Source organism: Panthera pardus, unplaced genomic scaffold (assembly GCF_024362965.1).
Source record: "Panthera pardus isolate Hobbes unplaced genomic scaffold, ASM2436296v1 HiC_scaffold_20, whole genome shotgun sequence".
NCBI classification, from domain to species: Eukaryota; Metazoa; Chordata; class Mammalia; order Carnivora; family Felidae; genus Panthera; species Panthera pardus.
The window spans coordinates 18,890,552-18,914,378 of record NW_026526766.1 but is presented as its reverse complement, the minus strand read 5'-3'; the positions used below and the strand labels follow the sequence as shown (position 1 = coordinate 18,914,378).

General features: G+C 35.4%; 1 protein-coding gene across 1 annotated transcript in view; it reads right to left on the bottom strand.

The window, feature by feature from the left end:
• The window catches only part of VPS13A (vacuolar protein sorting 13 homolog A), a 252,942-nt gene that overhangs the window by 19,230 nt on the left and 209,885 nt on the right, over positions 1 to 23,827 (bottom strand). Inside the window, exons 61-69 of the mRNA XM_053907998.1 lie at positions 19,067 to 19,180; positions 17,832 to 17,977; positions 16,557 to 16,638; positions 15,605 to 15,718; positions 14,707 to 14,782; positions 14,458 to 14,621; positions 13,864 to 13,909; positions 13,635 to 13,758; positions 4,244 to 4,358 (exon numbers count right to left, since the gene is read on the bottom strand). Coding sequence (XP_053763973.1) covers positions 4,244 to 4,358; positions 13,635 to 13,758; positions 13,864 to 13,909; positions 14,458 to 14,621; positions 14,707 to 14,782; positions 15,605 to 15,718; positions 16,557 to 16,638; positions 17,832 to 17,977; positions 19,067 to 19,180 — 981 coding nt within the window. The remainder of the gene's footprint in view (positions 1 to 4,243; positions 4,359 to 13,634; positions 13,759 to 13,863; positions 13,910 to 14,457; positions 14,622 to 14,706; positions 14,783 to 15,604; positions 15,719 to 16,556; positions 16,639 to 17,831; positions 17,978 to 19,066; positions 19,181 to 23,827) is intronic.

Below are 23,827 nucleotides of genomic sequence, written 5' to 3'. Positions count from 1 at the left end.
AGAAATAGAACAATGATTTATAGAACTAAAATCTTGGTAAACTTAAGAATCAGAAGAGATTCAGAAATGATGAGTTGAATCAATTAAACCAAAAGTTGATTAAGCAATTATTTACTACAATCCAATTAATATAAGCTCAATATAAACTGATTAACATAAGTCAAGGTAAATGTTTCTCTGTTGATCCAAAAACACAGCAGTCGTAGGGATTACCATTTAACTGAAAAAGAATTAGAAGAGAGAGACAGGCAAACCGAGAAACAGACTCTTAACTATAGAGAACAAACTGATGGTTTACCAGAGGGGTGGTAGGTGGGGGGATGGGTGAAATAGGTGATGGGGAGTAAGGAGTGCACTTGTCCTGATAAGCACTGGGTAGTATAAAGAACTGGTGAATCACTATATTGTACACCTGAAACTAATACTATACTGTATGTTAATGAACTGGAATTGAAATAAAAACTAAAAAAAAATATATTACTACTAGTCATTCACCTTTAGACGATTTCTTTTGTACATCTAACTGAATAGTGAATTAGGACAAGATAGGGGCGCCTGGGTGGCTCAGTCAGTTAAGCATCTAATTCAGGCCACGATCTCAGTTTGGGAGTTTGAGCTCCACATCAGGCTCTCTGCTGTCAGCAAGGAGCCCGCTTGAGATCTTCCGTCTACCTCTCTCCACCCCTTCCCACTTATTCACACGTAGGCGTGCTCGCTTTCTCTCTTGGAAAAAAAAAATTAAAAAAAAATGGGACAAAATCGTTCAAGTTGAAAATTAAAAAAAAACAAACTATAAAAATACTATAAAAATTCTTCTAATATCCTGAATTAATCTGTAATATTTTATAATAGGGATATAGCATATGGATATTTAGGTTAACAAGTAAATATAATGGCTATAAAACCAACTTTGTTCCTTCTTTCACAAAAATATATATATAATGAAATAAAAAGTGAACCAAAGAACATTATTTTTCATTCTAAGACTACACATTATGTCACCACCTAACCTTCCATGACAAATCATGAATGTTCCTTATGAGAGTGGTACAACCTATATGATTTTGGAATAGAACAACACATTCATATTTAAGTTACATAAGTTTATTATTATTAAAAGAAATTTGACAAAAATACTTTTCAAATGCTAAATATAAAATATTGACTTGGTGTTCCTATTATTTTTCTTTTACACAATGGAATTATAGCCCAGAAAATTTACAGAGAATATTAAAAATGGCATTTTGCTAATAAGCGGATAATTTAAAAGAAAACTAGTGAACATTAAAGAAATATTTAAGTCTACCTTTAAATCGTAAAGACAAACTCTGCATTTTATAAAGCCACAAAACATATACAAGCAAATGGTAGAAAATATAATATGCCCCACTTTGGATGTAAAATACATTTTTCTGTGCTTAATAATGCAATTACTTTGCTTTCTGAAAATGTGTAAAAACACATTTTCAAAGGAAAAAAGTACTTTCACTCCTTACAAATGGATATATAGGCATTAGGGTAGCAGTCATACAAAACATGTTAATGAAACATTCCAAATAAAATGACAAAGAACACACGAATTTAACATTTCAGATCTGACTCATCATCATCATCATCATCATCATCATCACTACTGCTACTGTGAGTCATGATCCACTCCCTGTAGACCTGAATTTTCTGTAAGCATGGTAAAGGAAAAAAGAAGCACAAAGGTTAGTCAGGCATGGCAAAATGCTTGCAAACATGTAAAATTGTGAAATGTTCGAGTTAGAATAATTTTGAAGCAGACTTTTCAGATGAGTAGGGCAGTAATTATGGATATATTCCATAACTTAAGAGACCAAAGACTAAGAAGTTCCACTGGTTGGTACACTCAATGGGTAAAATAATTCGGTAATACCACTAAGGTATTTCGTGAATATATTAGAATTGTTATCCTATTTCTCTAGCAGGTAACTTGAATTGACTACCAGGAAGCACTATAATATGGCACTTCTTTCTAGATGCAAAGGCATACAGAGTATATTTTATATTTAATGATATTTTGATCCATATAATTTAGTGAACACAGAGTACCTTTTTTTGGAGAATTAGAAAAAGAAAAATGAGAAGCATTTCAAATATTAAACATTTTCGAAGGGCACCACTGTCAAGTCACTTAGATGAAATCTTGGCAGATGAGATCTTAAATCCTGTTTCTAGGTCATCTACTTTTTTTCTATATACTGCCATTCATGGATTTTAAACTGTTTGCTAATAACAGACTTGTGATTAAAAAAGCACCATTACCACCAAACCAACAACCTACTTCTTACACCTGTAAGAGGTAATGCTAACCAAAAACATCCTAAGGCCTCTGGTGAATTCCTACAGGTATTCCAGCTACTACTGTATTTATGCTCTTGCTGAAAAACAAGTAAAATGGCTGACAAGGATTGTGAGGGTTTAGTCCTTTAAATAGCTCTTTTAGCAATTAACACTAAGACTGGCCTACTAAAAACAATATGCACCTTTAAAAACACACAGTCAAGAGTCCTGACCTTTAAATCCCAAAATTTAAAGCTTCAGTTAACAATTAATGAATGTATAAAATACATTTATTTGTCACTAAAATCAAGTTATCAGCTGTGAGAAATTTTTGGTATCTCATGTCTCTCTCCTTTTGTTATAATCTATTCCCTGATAATGAGGATGTATTTCTAAATTCTCCTCACTACTCACACTTCCTTCTTACTAAATGTATTAAAAATTTCTCAAGAAATATTTTTAGTTTTTCAATAGGTGATGACTAGGCACTCCAATAAAATGTTAGTAGTATGTTATTAACATAAGTTACTAATGTAAGGAACACGTTACTTCCCGAACAAGGGAAGGGAGCAACTGAATAGAAGTATATTTTTCAAATGTATTAACCGTAGGTGACTTCTGCACCGTTTGCATCTTCCAAAGAATGATACACTGTCATTGCAGAGATTGTACGAAATGCCTTTTAGAGCACAACCTCTCACTAGATTGCCAGTTCTACCCCATATGCAATTATTTTGAGGCTTTAAAAACATTTTAAATACAGTATCACTTTATTAAATAATACACATTAGCTCAATGGTCATGTTTTACTATATTAGATGGAAGCACATTTTATTCAAAGTGATATTCTCTACATGTAGTGGGTAAAATACTGAAGTTTTAAATATTTACCATGGTCATTTTAAACATGAAAATATTTAAAATATCAAGGCTATAAAGGAAGCACCATATCCCTACAGGTTATTATTACTACGAATATTTTCAAGTCTATTTAACATAACGACTCCTGGTTTGTTTTCCAACAAGTGCTTTACTTTAGGACTCCACATCTAAACCACAGATGAAGTAACTTGAAATGGTATAACCTATTACGTATGCTACCTACACCATAATCCAAATTTTAAAAAGGACAATTTTCAAAGTAAGAAAAGTATCTAAACTGGTAAAATATTCTGCCTTCAAATGGTCTACTGTTTCAAAAGCCAATTTTCCTTTCTAAAAGATGTTGGCTTTCATGTGAACTGCTTATCAGATTCCACAGGTTTTAAATAGACTACACAAGCATAAGGCAGGAAGAAGGTCATGGCCACTTGAATATTTTCCAAAGAAAAGCCTAAGAAACCCAAGAATTCACAATAGCAGTGGAACTGATTTTTCCCTTATCAGTGCCCAAGTGGACAGGAGAATTGTATTAAAGCTACCAGCTTGATATGCAGAGGGAGTCCCCTACGCAGAAATGGTCTAACTGGTTAAGTAAGTACCACCAGTTATGAGGGTACAAAAGGCATGATGGTTTGCAACAAATCTAGCAAATCCAGTACAGAACTAAGAATACCCTATAACGAGATCAGATTCACTAAAATCCTATACAAAAAGTTACCAATACGAAAGCTTTTCTTTGTATTCAAAATATTGAAACAGCTGTACGTAGTTTGTAAATTTTAAGACTAAAATCTACTGCTGGCTTTCACTTGCAAAGTCATGCATTAACTGTTTTCATATCAAACTTTTTGATGCCTGTAAAAAAGAAAAAAAAATCTTATAGTAAATAAACGTACATTAAAACCTAAGTAAACATAAAAAACTTCTAAACAGAATTAAGCAAAACATCTAAAGCCCAAATAATCTAATATATATTGGAATCATTATATAGATACTTGTAATAAAGCAAACTTGACTAAATTAATCTTAGTGTGTAAGATACTTCTTCACCCACCTGTAACATTTGGTTGCCAGTCCCATCCCTCAACCTGTAAGGTCTGATAACTCCATCCTCATTAAAGAATCGAGGGGGTCGCAGGCTCTCCACTTCATCAGAACTCTCTGTAGCTCTACAGGGAAGAACATATAGCTTGAGTATAAAAACTATTCAAATACTCTTATGTACAATTTAAAATGCAACTACTGAAAAGAATGTTCTTTTGGATAAGACTCTTACATCACTCCTCTATTTTAAAATTTGTCTTTATGACACCAATAAATTTAAGTTCTCTAGAAAAATACAGACTTGAAAAGAAGTTTGTTTACTGATTGTCTTGGACTTTCTTTGTACACAATAATCAGAGAATCAGCAAATGATGAGTACTGCTTTTTTCTTTTTTTCTCTGCTTTAAGGCTTTTAACTTCTTTTTCTTTTCCTACAATACTGTTTGGTTCCTCCAATACAATGCTAAGTATAAGAGGGGACTGTAGGCAACCTTGTCTCATTCTTAGCTTTAAAGGGAAAGCTTCTACTGAGTTTTCCATGAGGAACCAATATTAACAATAATTTTTTTTTTTTAACGTTTATTTATTTTTGAGAGAGAGAGAGACAGAGCATGAATGGGGGAGGGTCAGAGAGAGAGGGAGACATAGAATCTGAAACAGGCTCCAGGCTCTCAGTGATCAGCACAGAGCCCGACGCGGAGCTTGAACTCACGGACCGTGAGATCATGACCTGAGCCGAAGTCGGACGCTTAACCGACTGAGCCACCCAGGCGCCCCAATAATTTTCTTTTTTAAAGGCACCTTTTGCCAAGCCAAGGAAGTTCATTTCCACTCTTAGCATATAGTTCCTGTTATTGTTTTGGAAAATTTTGAATGGGCAATGAATTTTAATTAAGAAATTCCTGTCCGGTCATTGCTGTGACCTTTGGTTAATCTCCTTCAATCTATTATTGCTATAAGTCAAATTACATGTATGTTGTTTAATGTTCAAATACCCTAACATATTCCTACTTAGGCTGATATGCATTGCTTGAAATACATAAATACTTTGCTGAATCTGGTCCTGTAATAATTTAACATTTTTAACTGCACGGAACTACATGAGAATGGTCCATCTGTTTGTTCACTCATTCAACAAACATTCAGAGATTCAATAAATATTAAGAACTTACTCCATAACGTACCCATATATATATAACACATACCATGGGGTAAATTCATCAGTTAAAAAGCAGACTGGCAGAATGGATAAAAAAAAGTTGATCCAACTAAATGCTGTCCAAAAAAGATTCACTTTAGAATCACAGACACAAATAAGTTGAAAATAAAAGGATGGAAAAAGATATACCATGTAAACAGTAACTAAAAGAGAGGTGGAATAACCGTATTAAGATCAGAAAATAATTAAACTTTAAACAAAAAATTCTCAGATACAAAGAACATTTTACAAGAAAAGGGTTAATACATCAAGAAGATATAAAAATTTTAAACATATAAGTACTTAACAAGAGTTCTCAAATACATGAAGCAAAAACTGGCAGAACTAAAAAGAGGAAAAGATCTACAATTATAGTTATTTTTATATCCTACTTTCAGTAGTGAGTATCATATAGACAAAAGATCAGCAAGGGAATAGAAGATATGAATAACACTATAATCTAACTAGACCTAACAGGCATCTATACAGAGAACACTTAATTCAACAATAGCAAACTACATATTCTTCTCAAGCACACACACAATACTTTCCGGGACAGACTACGTTTTAGGCCATAAAACACATCTCAGTAAATATAAAAGTTATACTAAAACTTGTAAAGTATGTTTTTTTCTGGCCACACAGAATAAAATTAGAAATCTATGAGAGAAGGAAATTTGAGAAATTCACAAATTTGTGGAAATTAAACAGCAGAAGCCTAAATAATTCAAGGTCCAAGAAAAGTAACAAAGGAAAGTAATTACTTTGAGACAATTGAAAACAAAAACACAACAAACCAAAACTTGTGGAATGTAGTGAAGACACTGCTCAGAAAGTAATTTATACTGTGAGTGCCCAACACTTAAAAAGAAGAAAGATCCCAAATCAATCATCTAACTTTACACCTTGAGAAACTAGAAAAAGAAGAGCAAACTAAACCCAAAGCTAGCAGAATGTGGAAGGAAATAAGAAAAATTAGGGCAGAAAAAAAAATTAGAGGAAAGAAAAATAAAATAGAAAAACAATGGAGGGAGTCAATAAACCAAAAATTGGTTCTTTGGTAAAGTCAACAAAAATGACAAACCATCAGACACACAAAGAAAAAAAGAGAGGGAACTTAAAATGACTGGAAAGAACAGACAATATGATTAAGACTTAAAGAGACTGAATGAGTAATCAAAAAATTTACCAGAAATAAAGGTCAAATCCAAATGGCCTCACTGGTGAATTTTATCAAATGTTTAAAGAAAAATTAATGTAATTCTTCCACAAACTCATCTCAAAAAATGAAGAGAAGGGAATACTTCCTAATTATTCTAGGAAGACAGTACTCCCCTAATAACAAAACCAGGCAAAGACATGACAAAAAACAGGCCAATGTCCCCTGTAAATACATACGCAAAAGAACTCAGATAAAATTTTAGCAAACTAAATCTAGCAGCTCATAAAAAGGATTATACATCATGACCAAGTGGGATTTATTCCAGCTATGCAATGTTGGTTCAACGTATGAAAATCAATTAATGTAATACACTATATTAATAAAACAAAGAAAAAAAACAATGTCAATTTAATTAATATTAGAAAAGCATTTGACAAAACCCAACATCCTTTCATGATAAAGGCACTCAAACTCAAAATAGAAAGGAACTTCTTCAACCTGATAAAGAGTATCTACAAAAAAGCCATGGCTCATATCATAGTTAATGGTGAAAGACTGAAAGCTCCTCTCTAAAATCAGGAGTAAGACAGGCATGACTGGTCTTGGTAATTCAACACTGTACTAGAGTTTTAGCCAAGGTAATTAAGCAAGAAGAAGAAACAAATGGCATTCAGATTGGAAGGAAAAACTAAAACAACTTTTTATTTATTTTTAAAAAATATTTTTTTTGGGGGGTGAGGGGTAGAGAGAGAGGGCGATACAGAATCTGAAGCAGGCTCCATGCTCAACTGACTGAGCCACCCAGGCGCCCCATACTACTTTTATTTCTAGATGGCATGATTTTATATATACAAAACCATAAATAATCCAACTATTAGGGGCGCCTGGGTGGCTCAGTGGGTTAAACGTCTGACTTCAGCTCAGACAGTGATCTCATGGTTTGTGAGTTCTAGCCCTGCATAGGGCTCTGCGTTGACAATGCAGAGCCTGCCTGGGATTCTCTCTCTCTCTCTCTCTCTCCCACTCTCTCTCTCAAAATAAATAAATAAACTTAAAAAAAAAAAGAATCCAACTATTAGGGCTAACAAACAAGTTTCATAAGGTTGCAGAATAAAAGCTCAATATACAAAAACTAGTATTTCTATATACTAGCAATACACAATCCAAAAATGAAATTAAAACATAATAGCATCAAAAAGAATGTAATACTTATGAATGAATTTACGAAAAGACACAGATATTGAAAACTACAAAACATCATTGAAAAAAAAATTAAAGACCGAAATTAATGGAAAGACATCCATTTTCATAGATTGGGGAGACTTAATATTGTTAAGATGGCAATAATCTCCAAACTGATCTTGGTTCAACACAATCACTATTCAAAATTCCAGCTATCCTTTTTTGCAGAAATTAACCATATGCTAACTGAAGTGACTCAGAATATCTAAATAATCTTGAAAAAGAGGAACAAAGTCAGAAGACTCATACTTACTGATTTCAAAGCTTACTTCACAGCTACAGCAATGCAGTGTGTTACTGCATTAAGGATATACATACAGATCAATGGGACAGAACTGAGAGTCTAGAAATAAACTCAAATTTATAGTCAATTGATATTGGACAAGAGCTTCAAGACCATTCAGTAGGGAAAATGTAGTCCTTTCAAACAAATGGTGTTGGGACAACTAGATTTGCACATGCAAAAGAATAAATATGGATCCAAACTCTCATCACATACAAAAATTTAAAAAGTTTTTTAAATGTTTTTTTATTTATTTTTGAAGGAGAGAGAGACACAGCATGAGCAGGGGAGGAGCAGAGACAGAGAGAGGGAGGCAGGCTCCAGGCTCCGAGCAGTCAGCAAATAGCCCGATGCGGGGCTCGAACCCACAAACTGTGAGATCATGACCTGAGCCGAAGTCGGACGCTCAACCGACTGAGCCACCCAGGTGCCCCATCACATACGAAAATTTAAAAATTAAAATGAATCAAAGACCTGAACTTAAGAGGTAAAACTGTAACTCTGCTAGAAGAAAATATGGGTGTAAATCTTCATGACCTTGGACTAAGTAATGCTTTCTCAGGTATGAGAGCAAAAGCACAGCAACCCAAGAACATACAGATAAATCAGACTTCATCAAAAAGCACCAGCAGAAAAGATAAAATACATAAATAGGAGAAAATGTGGTCTAGTTTCCAGAATATATAAAGAACTCTTACAGTTCAACAGTAAAAAGATAATCAGCTCAATTAAAAAATGTAAAAGATATTTTACATGAATAGACATTTCTCCAGGAAAGATATACAAATGGCAAATAAGCAAAATGATATGAATGTTCTATATCATTAAGAAATAGCAATCAAAACCACAATGAGATATTACTTTACACCCAATAGATTAGCTATTTAAAAAAAGCAAAATGGAAAATAACTAGTGTTAGAGAGGATATGGAGATATTAGAAACTTCTTCACTGTTGATGGGGATATAAAATAGTATAGCTGCTGTGGAAAACAGTTTGGTAATTAATTCAGTAAGTTAAACACAGAGGTTATCAAACTGACCAAGCAATTCCATTTCTAAAGAAAAACTCAATAGAACTCAAAGCATACATCCACATGAAAACTTCCATGTTTTCAGCAGCACTGTTTGCAACAGAGTAAAAACAACCTAATTACCCATCAGCTAAGAAACAGATAACCAAAGGGAGTCTATCCATACAATGGCATATTTACTCATAAAAAGAAACGAAGGTCTCATTTATGCTACATGGATGAACCTTGAAACATTGTAATTTTAAGTGAAAGAATCCAGGCACACAGAGGCTACACACCGTATGACTCCATTTATATGAAATGTCCAGAAAGTGTAAATTTACTGACAGAAAGTAGAATAGTTGCCATTGGCTGAGAGGAAAGAGACATGATAACTGTTGACAAGTGCAGGGTTTTCTTTGGGGTGATTGAAAATGTTCTGGAAATAGTGCTGATAGTTGTACAACCTTGTGAATGCTAAAAGCTACCAAATGCATACTTTAAAACGGCAATTTCTTACAGTATGTGAATTATATCTCACTTTTAAATAGACTGTATTTGGATATTTAAAGTGGTATTAAAGATTTTGGGGGTCCATGGGAGGGAGGTAGACGGAGTTAGGAAAGGGCAACAGAAGTATTTGTGTGGTGAACTACTTACTACCCTGACTACTGGTGGATACATGAACGTAACACAGGTGATGAAACTGAATGGGATGAGGGCACAAAGAAGCAAGTGAGTCCAAGTCACGGTGGGAAATCTGAATAAAGTTGATGGATCGTATCAACATCGATATCCTGGCTGTGATGCTGTACTATGGTTATGCAAAATGTTACTATTCTGAAATCTAGGAAAACGTGTAGTGGTCTGGACGGTGGTTCTCAAAGAAATCATGCTAGATCCCTGAACTTCTGAATGCCATTTTACAGGGTCAAGTCTATGAGGATGAGGTGAATTTAAGGACTCTGAGATGAGGCGGTAGTCCTGGATTATCTGGGTGGGACATGTGTCATCACAGAAGAGACCCAGGGGGAGAGTAAGCATACAGAGGAGGAGGTGATACAAAGATGAAGGCAGAGGTTGGACTGATGTGGTCACAAGTCAAGAAATGCCTGCGGCCACCAGGAGGAAGAGGGAAGGTGCAAATTCTACCTTCCAGAGGGACTGCAGCCTTGCTGGCACTTAGTTCTCACTTCTGGCCTCCAGACCTATAAGAGGATGAATGTTTAGCATTTAGGCCACCAAGGTCGTGGTCATTTGTTACAGCAGCCAGAGTAAACACAGTACAGTGTACAAACAAGGGATCTCTCCACGTTATTTCCCACAATTGAACGTGACTCCACAGTTATCTCAATTAAAAAACAAAAACAAAACAAAACTCTCACAGGTCAAGCCATGTTTTAAGTCATGTGGAAATAGACAAGAGCCACTGCATTCATAGAACTTACGTTCTACCAGGAGAGACAAGCAAGGTAAAATTTATAGCGTATTTAGTGATGAAAAGAGCTAAAGGGGGCGGGGGAATCAAGGAAGGAAGAGATATATGATGTATCTGAGGGCAGAATAGGGGATAAAATGAAACTTTAGGGTGGCCATGGCAAGGCCTCACTCACTGGGAAAGTGTTGAATAAAGGAAGCAACCATGTAACAGAAGAAAGAGTATTCTAAGCAAAGGTTAAGGAGGGGGTACCACACCTCCACTGTAAGTTCCACACCAGTTTTTAGAACAAATTTCTAATACTCTTACATGATGTTGAATGGGGAAGTGAGGATTTCCCTTTCCTCTTAAACAACAGTACAGCTGGGATTGTCTGTGTCTTAGCTTTCGAAACACCGCCCTCTCGATTATCCCCCATACTTTAAGGGCCATTCCTTTCCAGACTCCTTTGCTGGGTCCTCCTTATTTTTCCCAACTTCTCAGTGTTGGTATATCTAAAGCCAAGTCCTTGGATCTATTTTTTTCCTCGTTTCTATTCTCATTCCCTAGGTGATCTCATACAATCGCACAGCTTGAAACACCCATTACAGGCTCACACATTTCAAATTTTTAACTCCAGCTTGCACCTTTCTCTTGAACTTCAGACTCTAATACTCAGCAGCTACTTGATGTCCCCATCTGGATGTCTAAGAGATAGTTTAGACTTAATGTATTCAAACAAAACTTCTAATTCCTCCCTCCCCTAAGTGTAATGACAATACGGTATTTCCATCATTTCAGAAAAAAACTTTAGAATTATCCACAATGATTCTCTTTAATGGCCGACATCCAATCCTTTATGTAATCCTGTTGTCACTACGTTCAAAATACACGTAGAACATGATTCCTTCATACGAACTTCTAGCCTATCCAGGTCTCACCACCACCACCTCACATATGGATTACTGCAAAGGCCTCCTAAGTGTTCCACTGTGTCCCCCTGCAATTTACTGTCGATATATATAGAGATATATATATATAGCAGCCAGCTCACATCATTTTTCTTGGCCAAAACCATCCAATGATTTCTTATATCAAGAAAAAGCCAAAGTCCTTACAGTGGCTTACCAACCCCATATGATCGGAACCCCTAGGCATTCTCTAATATCATCTTTTCCAACTCTCTCCTTGGATTCACTCTACTCTGAGCACACTGGTCTTGCTACTTCTCAAGCCAAGCATACTGCTGGCATCGGGGCTTCTTACTGGCAGTTCCTACTGCCTGGCACCTTCTCACATGGCTCACTCCCTTACTTCTTCAGTCTTTCCTCAAATTTAATCTTACCAGGGAAACTTCCCTGAATACCTTACTTACATTTAAGATGGCAACTTTCCTCCCTACCACTTGGGATGCTCTTATCTCTTTCACGGTTTTATTTTTTCCTCAAAGAATTTTTCACCATTTAGCATACTGTATATTCATCATATACATATATATTATCGTATATAATAAATATTCACTTATTGCTTTCACAGCAGAATTAAGTCATATGAGGACAAGAACTTTGGCAATTATATTCGTTTCTGGTTTCTTGAGTGATTAAAAGTATCTAATTGATACATATCTATAGAAACTATATAGTATATCCTCTTCAAAAACAATATATTAAAATGCTTAATGCCAAATATTCACTTCTCAAATTGTAACTTATTCCTTTGTAAAGTTTATTTATTTGAGAGAGAGAGAGAGAGACAGAGACAGAGACAGAGAGAGAGAACGAACCCCAAACAGGCTCCTTTGTTTCAGTAGAGAGCCCAGTGGAGGGCTCAATCTCATGAACCGTGAGATCATCACCTGAGTCAAAATCAAGAGTCAGATGCTTAACCAACTGAGCCACGCAGGTGCCTCTGCAACTTATTGTTAATATTTTGGTTCCAATGTTGTTTCTATATAGTTCAATTAGATTTATTCACTCATTTATATTCTTTTATTTGATTCTCATAATCCACTTCTCATTTCTGGTTTTAATATCCTTCTTCTCAAGCATATTTTTAATAGTTCTTAGTCTTATTTTTATTAAAAATGTTTTATTTTGCCCTTAATCCTTAAAGGTAGCGCAGGTCATTACAGATTACAAAGGTTTAGAAAAATGGAAGGTTATTCTAGCAACTTTGGGCATATACCTGCATAGCTGTTGATTTTGAATTATTTATGTTTCACTGAGTTTGAGCTTCTCTGATGACAACTTAATACATTCTATTTGTGAATCTAAAGTTATAAGGAGAAGAGACCTTTTATCCCCTATCTTAATACTGAAGTATAAAACCAGAAACACCCAATTTTGGTAAACAGTAGGAAATACTAACTTAAGAGGAACAGTTAAAAAAACAAAAAAAAAGGAGCAGCTCCATATAATGACCGTACTTACCTCAATAAAGCAGGAAGCAAGAAATAGATTAGGGAAATGTCCATATACCTAACTTCCTGTTAGGTCTCATTAGCATGAATTTAATCCATTGTTGTATGGGTTACAAAGCTCTAGAACAGAGATAATAATGCAACTACCAAATTTCAATCTTAAGCTAAATTTAACTTGGAGCAAGAGAGGATGTTTTAAAATTATTTGCACAAATGAAGAAAAAGAGAGGAAATGGATGTAATGGTTTCGTAACAAAGTAAGACCATAAGGGGAGGCGGAACACAAGCTGAGTTTAAACCAGGAATATAAAATGCCATTCTTTATTTCTTAAAAGGAGAGAGAATACTGTATTTGCTAATTTTAGAACTAGTGTGCGTGTGTGGCATTACATTATTAATAATGCACCTCATTCAAGGCAACTAAAGAGCCTGCCTAACCTGCTCAGCCTTTCCTGCCAAGGCTGCTGGGAACGAATGACCAATGACCAATAAAGGAGAACTCCATAAAGCCGAACTGATGCAAAGGCAACAACTTAAAAAGGAATTAGGAAATCATATGTAATTTGCCATACTGTAAGGTTCATAAACAAGTGCCTTGAGGCAAACAGATTTATTTTATTTCTCATGGTTTAAGAGTTTTACTCATATCTTCCACCAAACAGAACCTACCTTTTTATTCCCTGAAATGTACTGCTAGCCATGTCTATGATGCCTCCGGTTGGCCTTGCCACTGCTCCAACTAAACCTTTCCCAACACCTTTGAAGAAACCAGCTGCTCCTTCTTTTTGAGCTCCTAGAAAGAAAAACAACAAAGGTTTAGGCAAGTGAATCATGAGAGAAAACAGAATCAATTTGTGAAAGACCTGGTAATACACATCACCTAAAGGAATATACTTGCCTTTGATTGGTTTTGTAACAATTCCCGTTATGCCACTTACAAAACCCTAGAGGAAAAGCACAATTAAAAATTTTTAATACTTTCAACATGATGCTTTGAAAAACCAAGTCTGGCTTACAAAAAAAAAAAAAAAGAGAGAGTTTTGCTCTCTAGATACTATAACAATCAACACACTGTCCACGTATTTTAGTTAAACAGAATGCTTTTGGAGGCTATGGACATATTGTATATAGGACACAACCCCCTACTTCTCTGATATCTAAATAACACTTGAAGGAGTGCAAGTTAAATGTCTATTTAAAAAAAAAATTTTTTTTTGATGTTTATTTTTGAGAGAGAAAGACAGACCGTGAGCAGGGGAGGGGAGGTGACAGAGGGAGACACAGAATCTGAAACAGGCTCCAGGCTCCGAGCTGTCAGCACAGAGCCCGACGCGGGGCTCGAACTCATGGGCCACGAGATCATGACCTGAGCCGAAGTTGGACATTCAGCCAACTAAGCCGCCCAGGCGCCCCAATGTCTATTTTCATATTCACAGAATGTGGCCTTATAAAATGGCCCCTGCTGTGTTTACAACCCTGGGAAACTTCTTACAGAAACCAAGCCTTTTCCTCCACGAGTGATGCCTTCTCTAAGACCCGCTGGTTGCTTATTCATGGCTTCTCTTCTCTTCTGTTGGTAGTCTTCATCCATAGTCATAGCTGCCACCCCTTTCGCCATAGCATTGGTGATTTTAGAGGCAGCACCAGCTAATCCACCTGGCAGAAATTACAATATTTTTAGTAAAAGCAAAGGCATCATTGCTTTAGCATAATCATACCTGGTAGGCATTCTGTTTCTTACCGACAGCTCCACCAACTAGTGCCTTCAGTCCTAGGGCCATCCCCTCCACAAACTCTTCAGGACCCTGGATGGCTCCCTAAAGGGTCAAATAATAACAAAGAAGGTTATATTTTATTTTAAAGGTGAACTTATTAATATAAATTAATATATGCCTAGAGGAAGTGACACCAGCAAAAAACTGAACATTATAACAGAATTCTCAGAGATACTTCACGACGTTGAAAGTAACAACAAGTTGATCCAAATGCAGGAATAGGACTATTCACCAAAGTGTACAAATGATGTTTTGCTCTGTAATGTAAGTTATAAGAACATAACCACAAACTACTCCTGATAATTTTTGTAAAAGAAATAATAGCACTTTAATTCTTAATATTTCTTATGTTTTAAATTATACTGTACAATATAATAATATAGTAATAGTTTTATTTTTTGATTGCCCTCTCATTTAAAAGTGAAAGTAAGAGAGTTTTAAATGTTTTAACAGAAGATTTTAAGGGACACCAAACAATAATTTTTGCCACCGATTAACATTGCTGTGCACACTGTCCACCTGCATAGTTATTTGTACTGTCCCCACAATTGTGCAAAGACTGCCTGTCTATGGTGATCTTCCTTCTACTATCGAGTGAAGTTTATTGACCTTTAATATTCCAACAGAACACTTAAAATTCAATGTATCTTAGGAAAGTCTTAAGTTTAAATTTTTAGGGAAAAGGTAAACGTATCCCTCCAAAATTTTCCATTATCTCTTACCATTGTTTGCTGCAAAATCATGTCCTTCTGTTGTGTCTCCCAAAATCTATTTACACACACACCTCAAGTTAACAACTGGATGCATTATTTATTCAAAGTATTAGTAATATGTTGTACAATGCAAGAATAACTATTTTATTACCTGGTAAGGTTCATAAAAAAATGCTTCCACACCTTCAGAAAATTCTCTAATCAAGCCAAAGGGATTTCCCAAAACTTCAAGCCCAAGAATGAGTACGTACATTTGCTTAATGGCCTGAAAAATGAAATACAAACTTAATTAGATATTCAGGAAATTTTTTAAATTCAATGTTTTGTTTGTTTGTTTGCTTTTAGGTCAACACCCTCATCACCAATTTTAACACCTAAAACGTATCATCCTATTCATCACTAGTTTTGTTTTTAAAAAGTGATTTGGTGTTAAGAGTTTTAGAAATAATATATTTACATAAAGCTTTAGAATATTCAAAATTCTTTCACGTTTACAACTATGTCTGATGGTTACTATTACCACCATCATTTTAGAGACTGGAAAAACATGCAGACCAAATGATAACCTGGGCCACGTAACAGGTAAATGGCAAAACTGGAATCTTAACCCACACATCTTGACTCAGGCTTAGTGATCTGTGCATTATAAGACAGCTGTCTCAGATGCCGTAAGTTATATCAGAAGATACGGGAGTCTTTCTAAAGGTGGAAAAAAATCCATTAAAGTAATATATATAGCTGACTCAACAATACAATTACATTAAAAATAGCCTGTGTTCACCAGCTAGTTACTAATAAACAGTTTCCCTTGAAACTATTTTTTTAAGTAAGTTTGGTGAATTGCTTAGTTAATATTTTATTTAAAAATGTCTTAAGTCCGCAATGATCCAGAAGAGACCAGTCAGTGGAAAAACAACAACAACAGGAGGGCAAAAAATTGAAATGGTGATAGGGCTCAATTTCTTTCTACAATTCTGAGAAAAAAAAGTTACAAAATTTTGAACATGGCTGCTCACTTAGCCTTGTCACATCTACATGTAAGACACAAAATGTTTCACTATTTTATATTAATCTGTCCCTTTGTAAAATAATCTCAGACAAACCTGTTTTGAATAGTGTCTTACTACTTCAGATTGTAGTTCAGATGCTGTATGGAACTGATAGTTGAGTTCAAAAAATGCAAGCCTGAAAAACACATAAATATGTGTGGGTACGTATCAAGGGAGAAGAGGGAGAGAGGTGAAGAGAATGCTTTTAATATTAATGAGTGGTTTCATTTTCTTTAGAATTTTTCTCCAAATCTTTCCTTTCAGTACAGTCCTGTGCCAATCAGAAAATTTCCTCTTTCACATGTATCTCTGCTTATTCTGGTCAAAGAACATCTAAGAGTCTTATGGAAGCTACGGATCTTAGGCTCAGAAAAGCCACCTATACATACTTTCACGTAATTTAGGGGATTCAGAGACCCTCTGAATTCCATTCATACATATAGACTCTATTACTCAACTCTGTCCTATCACGGCCCATAAAGGAAATGTCTGACACCTGAGACAAGTGGAAGAGGATGCTCAAGAATGGCCAGGGTTCAGTCGCTGCAGGTCCTGCCTGATCAACTGACAGGTGAGGAATCCAGGTCAGTTTACTTTTAACCTAGTCACAGCACATATCAGATCCACGACGTGGGAAGCTCTGTGTTAGCAGGTAAGATAGCAGCGGGATTAGAGATCTTACCCTATTCTCAATGTCTTCAAACCTACGTTCTTTATGTCCTATGTTCTTTAATTCATTACCTAACTTTATCTGGATTTAGAATTGCATCGTGCTGGGATCACTGATTCTTACCATTGTTCTTCATAATCTTTCCAGGTGCTACCTGAAAAGGTCCTTGTCATCTGAAATCTCCACTCAGACTTCCTGTCTCTTTGGTCAGATATTCTAATAGCTTCCATGATGACTCCCACTAAAATGTAAATTCTTGGCTCCCTTCATTTCCACTACCATGGCATTCATTTTGTTCTAGCCACATATGCTTTAAAGAGTCTTGATCCTATTAAATCTTGAAACCACATCTTTGAAGCACCATACCTTTGAGCACACACAGCTTCTTAGGAATCCTCCCCAAGGCCTGAAAGGCCTTATATAATGCACAAACTTGTATAGCCTCTGTCTCTCTTTCTTAAGGAAATTATTTAATAATTGTTCTGTTTCTTAACAGTTAAGGCTTGGCAGGTAATATGTTAAATTATATTCCATTTAACAGTAAAGACCGTATTTGCCTCTGATCTGCAATGTCCTTTACACACTTTTCACTTATAAAGTTTTTACGTAAATATAAAATGGGCTTTTCGTCAATTTACAGATTTGAATATTACACATACTTAAAAACTACATCTTGTACATCTGTAAGAGTCGCACCAATACTCTTCAGCAGAAGATTTAAGGAATGAACCGCCATCAGTCCTTCCTGTTTTTCTGAATCTTTAGCTTCTTCTCTACCTGAACGCAGTGAAACACTTAAGTGCAACTAAAGAGATAAAAGAGAGAAATATTTCAAGCACTATTTTCAAAATGACAATTTTAGCTTTTAAAATTCAATCTTATTTTAAATTTACTACACCATAAAGAAGATTTCAAAATTATCTAGATTATATCAAAATTATTATGTAAAAAGTTAAAGGAATTTAAAATTGAACACAATTCTTTTTAAATTTTAAATTCAGCAATACAGACTACTATGGCATTTAGGTTCAATCCGATTCTTTTGGTACACCTAGGAAAATAGTAATTTGTATACATCTTTAAATAATATTAATAATCTAGAAGTTGAGGTTGTTGAAATGACTCAAGTATCACCAAAAGTAAGTGTTTCAACTATTACAATTAAGTTAGCACATTGAAAACAGTTAAAACACACTTTCGTATCATATGCACATACACGGTATACATACATAGCTATACAATAATTTTCTTCAAGTATTACGTAATTCAGAAACTTTGTGTTAAGAACTTATATTTAGTTCCATTCAACTTCCAGTTTTTAAATCGAGGTTACTTTATGAATTAATTTAAAACTTAAAGACTATAGTTATTAATATTACAGTGCATTATTTGAAAGTTGCTAAGAGTAAATAAATCTTAAAAGTTCTCACACAAGAAAAAAAAATTTTTAACATGTATGGTGATGGATGGTCATTTGACTTATTGTGGTGATCATCTCACAGCGTATATAAGTAATGAATCATCACCTTATACACCTGAAACTAATGTATGTTCTATGTCAATTATAATTCAATAAAAAAATATACAATCATACACACAATTTTGAAAACTGTCATTAAGCATGTTAATAGAAAACTAAGGTAACATGATATTAGGTCAAGATATAAACATGTAAGTTCATGTTTTACGTGGGCCCAGTATTATTTCCACATGGTGAAAAATTGTTATAAGTATAAAGAAAAATTTTAAAGGATTATTCCTTACTTTTTACTTATTTACAGAGTTTATATACTATTAGAGAACATAATTTACATGCTCATCTCTCCACACAGATCAAGTCAATTTGCTATTACCTAGATTATCGAGGATAATAAAAAAGAGACTTTTCTCCTACCTTGATGGGAGATATATGAAAGTATTCATAGAGACTGACTTGTGATGAATCTACTAATGAAGCTGTTTTATATTCTTCTTGGAAAGCTTCTATATCTTTATGAAAAAGTTCAACCTATAAGAAACAAAAAGTATTAAAAACTTAAGGGATTCATCTGTACGAGTTCATACACTGCAGAACACTTCCTTATAACATCCAGATTCAACGTTCCTTGTGATTGGAAAGTTACTGCATCAAAAGGGAACCTAACGCTTCTATTGTTAGTAAAGCTCTGTCCCTTACTCACAAACTGATAAGCATATCTTCTATGTTTCCATCTAATCCATTAAAAACATTAAGCTTTTATTCTTGGGACTACAAAGCTTATCCCAAAAAGCTACTATAATCCAGCTCACCAATACTTTTTTTATGTGATTTATTTTTGGGGGATGGGGGTGGGGGTGGGGCGCCAGCCCGTGTACAAGTAGAGGAGGGGCAGAGAGAGAGAAGAGAGAAAGAATTCCAAGCAGGCTTCACACTCAGTGCAGAGCCTGACACAGGGCTCAATCTTACAACCTTGAGATCATGACCTGAGCTGAAATCAAGAGTCAGACACTTAATGGATTGAGCCATCCAGGTGTCCCTCCATCAACACCTTCTTAGGAATACAGATTTCTTAAATATAATCACATTCCACTTGTAGCTTTTTGGTAAATACTGACATCTACAGAGGCCAGTAATATAAATCAAAAAGGGGAAGGTCCTGAAAATGACGTTGCATAAAGTGATAATGGCTTTCATTTTTGATAATCATTAATTCTCTTCCAAACACTCACAAATCTAAGTTACTTCTATGTGTTGAGAAATAGCCCAACATTCATATTTAACCCATCATCAAAAATATCAAAATGATAGCCTTATTAAAAGTTGAGTATCTGGAAACTACTTCTGGGATGACAGTGTGAGGGGATCTTTAGATCAGCTTCCCCAGTGAAACTGGTGAAATTTAAAAAAAGCAAAAAAACCCCCCAAAAAACCCCACTTATTTAAGGCCTCTACGAATGAACCTAAGGGTACAAGCAAATTAAACATCTTTTCAAGAAAATCTACAAACATTTGGTAAGAAAAGTGAATCTGTGGTATCTGAACAAGGAATACTCTCTTAGTGCCCCCTCCTAGTTCAATAAGCCATAACACCACTGTAGACTGCTATACTCAAAAACACAAAGCTCCCTTTCTGCCTAGTCTCCCTCAATGGTATACTTTCCTCCTGGGAGGCATAAAGGTGTCAGCATTTCTCATCCTGCCCCCAGCTACCAGCGCTAATGCTACATTACAGGGATGGGAGAGCTTCCATTCCCTGCCTGGCCTCTACTCATGGAACAAAGGCTCTAATTGTGTGTAATGTCACTGAGAATACTGGGTTCTGATCACTCTTGTTCCTCCCCCAGCTCTGAAGCTCTGGTTCAGATTTTACCTGGGGTGTAGGGAGGTGGACAGCAAAGAAACTTTGAAATAGTTTCTAATCTTTTCCCAAAAAAATTGCCTTCAACTACAAGAGAGTGTGAAGAAGTTCAAGCGTAGGCTTTGGGAAACAGTGAATGTCATGGTGAAAGTCAATTAGACAGAAAACCATTGATTCAATGAAGATACAGCCTAAACTGTAGTCCTGTTAGTTTTCATGAGGGAAATGGGCAGAGACAGTTTAGAGGGGGTCTTCCCAGCCTCAGAACAAATATGATCTCCAGATCAATTCCTTCAAAAAACCCCTCAAGTTTGACTGGATTAGTCTGCAGAGCAATTTGTGGCCTAAGGTACTGTTGAAAAAAATAAAGCAATCAGCTGGCAATTGTGGAGTATATATATCAGCAGGGTGTGGTTGTGGAAAGAGAAGGCCCAGCCCCAAAACCAGTTATTCCAGGATGACAGTGGGTGTTGCAAATCTTCACCTTTCTGAGCAACACCAAAAGCTGAACACCACAGGGAAAGTCAGGGGTGTGGGTGGGATAGACTTCAATATAAAAATCTAGTCACTAAATGAATAAATAAGCTAGAAACAATAATAAACTATGGAGGAGAGGGCCCAGTAGCCAGTTTTTATAGTATATTACTTAAAATGTCCAGTTTCTAACCAAAAATTATGAGATATGCAAAGACATAGCAATGTATGAACCATACACTGGGAAAAAAGCAGGCAAAAGAAACTGCCTGTGAGATGTGACCAGATTGGGTTAAAATACTTCAAAGTAACCACTGTAAATATGTTCAAAGAATTAAAGAAAACCATATTTAGGAAAGTAAATTATGATGACAATGTCTTATCAAATAGATTATATCAATACAGAAGGAGAAAGATTAAATTAAAAAGTCCTATGAGAAATTCTGGAATTGAAAACTGTAACAAATGGAAAATTCACTAGAACGAGGTAACAGTGGATTTGAGTTGATAGAAGGAATATAAACACTATTATATGCTAAATTGGATGCACTGCTTCATTAGTGAACTTGAAGATAAAGTGTTACAGATTATGCATTCTGAAGAACAGAGAAAAAAGAGGAAAAATGAACAGTCTCGGAGAAATGTGGGGCACTGTTAAGCATACTAACATATACAGTATGGGAGTATAAGGAGGAGGAGAGAGAAAAAAAGAAAAAAAATATTTGAAGAAATAATAGCTGAATACTTTCTAAAATCACTGAAAACACTACTAAACTATGTATCCAGGAAGCTAAATGAACTCCAAGTGCATAAACATTAGAAAGAAAGTCACAACAGATACATAATAGTAAAATTACTGAAAGTCAAAGACAAGGAGATAATCTTAAAAACAAGAACAGAGGGGCGCCTGGGTGGCGCAGTCGGTTGGGCGTCCGACTTCAGCCAGGTCACGATCTCGCGGTCTGTGAGTTCGAGCCCCGCGTCAGGCTCTGGGCTGATGGCTCGGAGCCTGGAGCCTGTTTCCGATTCTGTGTCTCCCTCTCTCTCTGCCCCTCCCCCGTTCATGCTCTGTCTCTCTCTGTCCCAAAAATAAATAAAAAACGTTGAAAAAAAAAAATTAAAAAAAAAAAAAAAAAAAAAAAAAAAAAAACAAGAACAGAAAAGCAACCCATTATATAAGAAGGATCCTGATAAGATTAATGGTTGACATGCTGGCAGAAAGGAGGCAAGAAGGGAGTGGGCTAACATATTCAAAGCACTAAATGAAAAAAAAAAAAAAAAAAAGCCAACCAAGAATCCTATACACAGTATAGCTACCTTTCATAATGAAGGGACATAAAGACATTCCCAGATAAACAAAAACTGAGTTTACTGTTAGCAAGTGTGTTTTACAAGAAATACTAATGAGATTCCTCAGGCTGAAGGCAAGTGACCCCAAGTAGTAATCAGAACTCAAATAAAAAACAAACAAACAACAGCCAGCACTGGTGTGAAGACGATTATGCAAGTATAAAAGATGGTAAAAATATATAATCTTTTCCTCTTCTTTTAATTCAAAAAGCAAATGACTAAATTACATATGTATAAAAAATCTACTGTTGGGCCGATGACAGACCAATATCCCATGAATGTAAACACAAAAATCCTCAACAAAATACTACCAAACCAAACAAATATTTACAAAATTTATATATGTGACCAAGTGGGATTCATCCCAGGTATAGAAGGTTGTTTTAACATCCAGTGTAATATAATCAATACAACGAAAACCATATGATCATCCCAACAGATGCAGAAAAAACATATGACAAAATGTGACATACTTTCATGATAAACACTTAATAAACTGGCAATATTAGCGAACTCAACCAGATGAAGGGTTATCTGCAAAAAATCTACTGTTGATACCATAATTAATGGTGAAAGACTGAAAGCTTTCCCTTTAAGATCAGAAACAAAGCAAGGATGTCTGCTCTTGACATGTCTATTCAATGCTGTACCTTGTACTAGAGGTTCTAGCAGGGCAATTAAGAAGAAACAAAAGTCATCCAGATTGGATCAGAAAGGAAGAAGTAAAACTATTCTCAAATGGCATGATCTTATATAAGGAAAACCCACAAAACAACTAGTAGAGCTAACAAATGAGTTCAGAAAGACTGCGGAATACAAGATCAGTATAAAAACATTAAGTGTATTTCCATACACTTGCAATGAACAAACCAAAATGAAATTAAGAAAACAATTTTGTTCATGCTATAAGAAAAGAAATATTCAATAATGAATATAACAAAAGCCCAATTTACGCTCTGAAAATCATACAACGGTGTTGAAAGAAAGTAAATCTACATTACATAGAAGACATTCAGTGTTTAAAGACTGTAAGACTCGGGGGTGCCTGGGTGGCTCAGTCGGTTAAGCGACCGACTTTGGCTCAGGTCATGATCTCACAACTTGTGAGTTCGAGCCCCGCATCAGGTTCTGTGCTAACAGCTCGGAGCCTGGAGCCTGCTTCAGATTCTGTGTCTCCCTCTCTCTCTGCCCCTCCCATGCTCATGCTCTGTCTCTCTAATAATAAATAAACATTAAAAAAAATTAAAAAAAAAAAAAGACTGCAAGACTTAATAATGTTAAGATGTCAAAACCCTAAGGCTAGTATATAGATTCAATGTAATCCCTGTCAAGCCCCCAGATGACTTCTCCAAAGAAATTGTCCAGCTCACTCTCAAATTCATGCGGAATTGCAAAAGGACCCTAAATAGTCAAAACAATCTTGAAAAAGAAGAAAGTGGGAGGATTCATAATTTTCAATTTCAAAACTTACTACAAAACAATAATAATCAGGA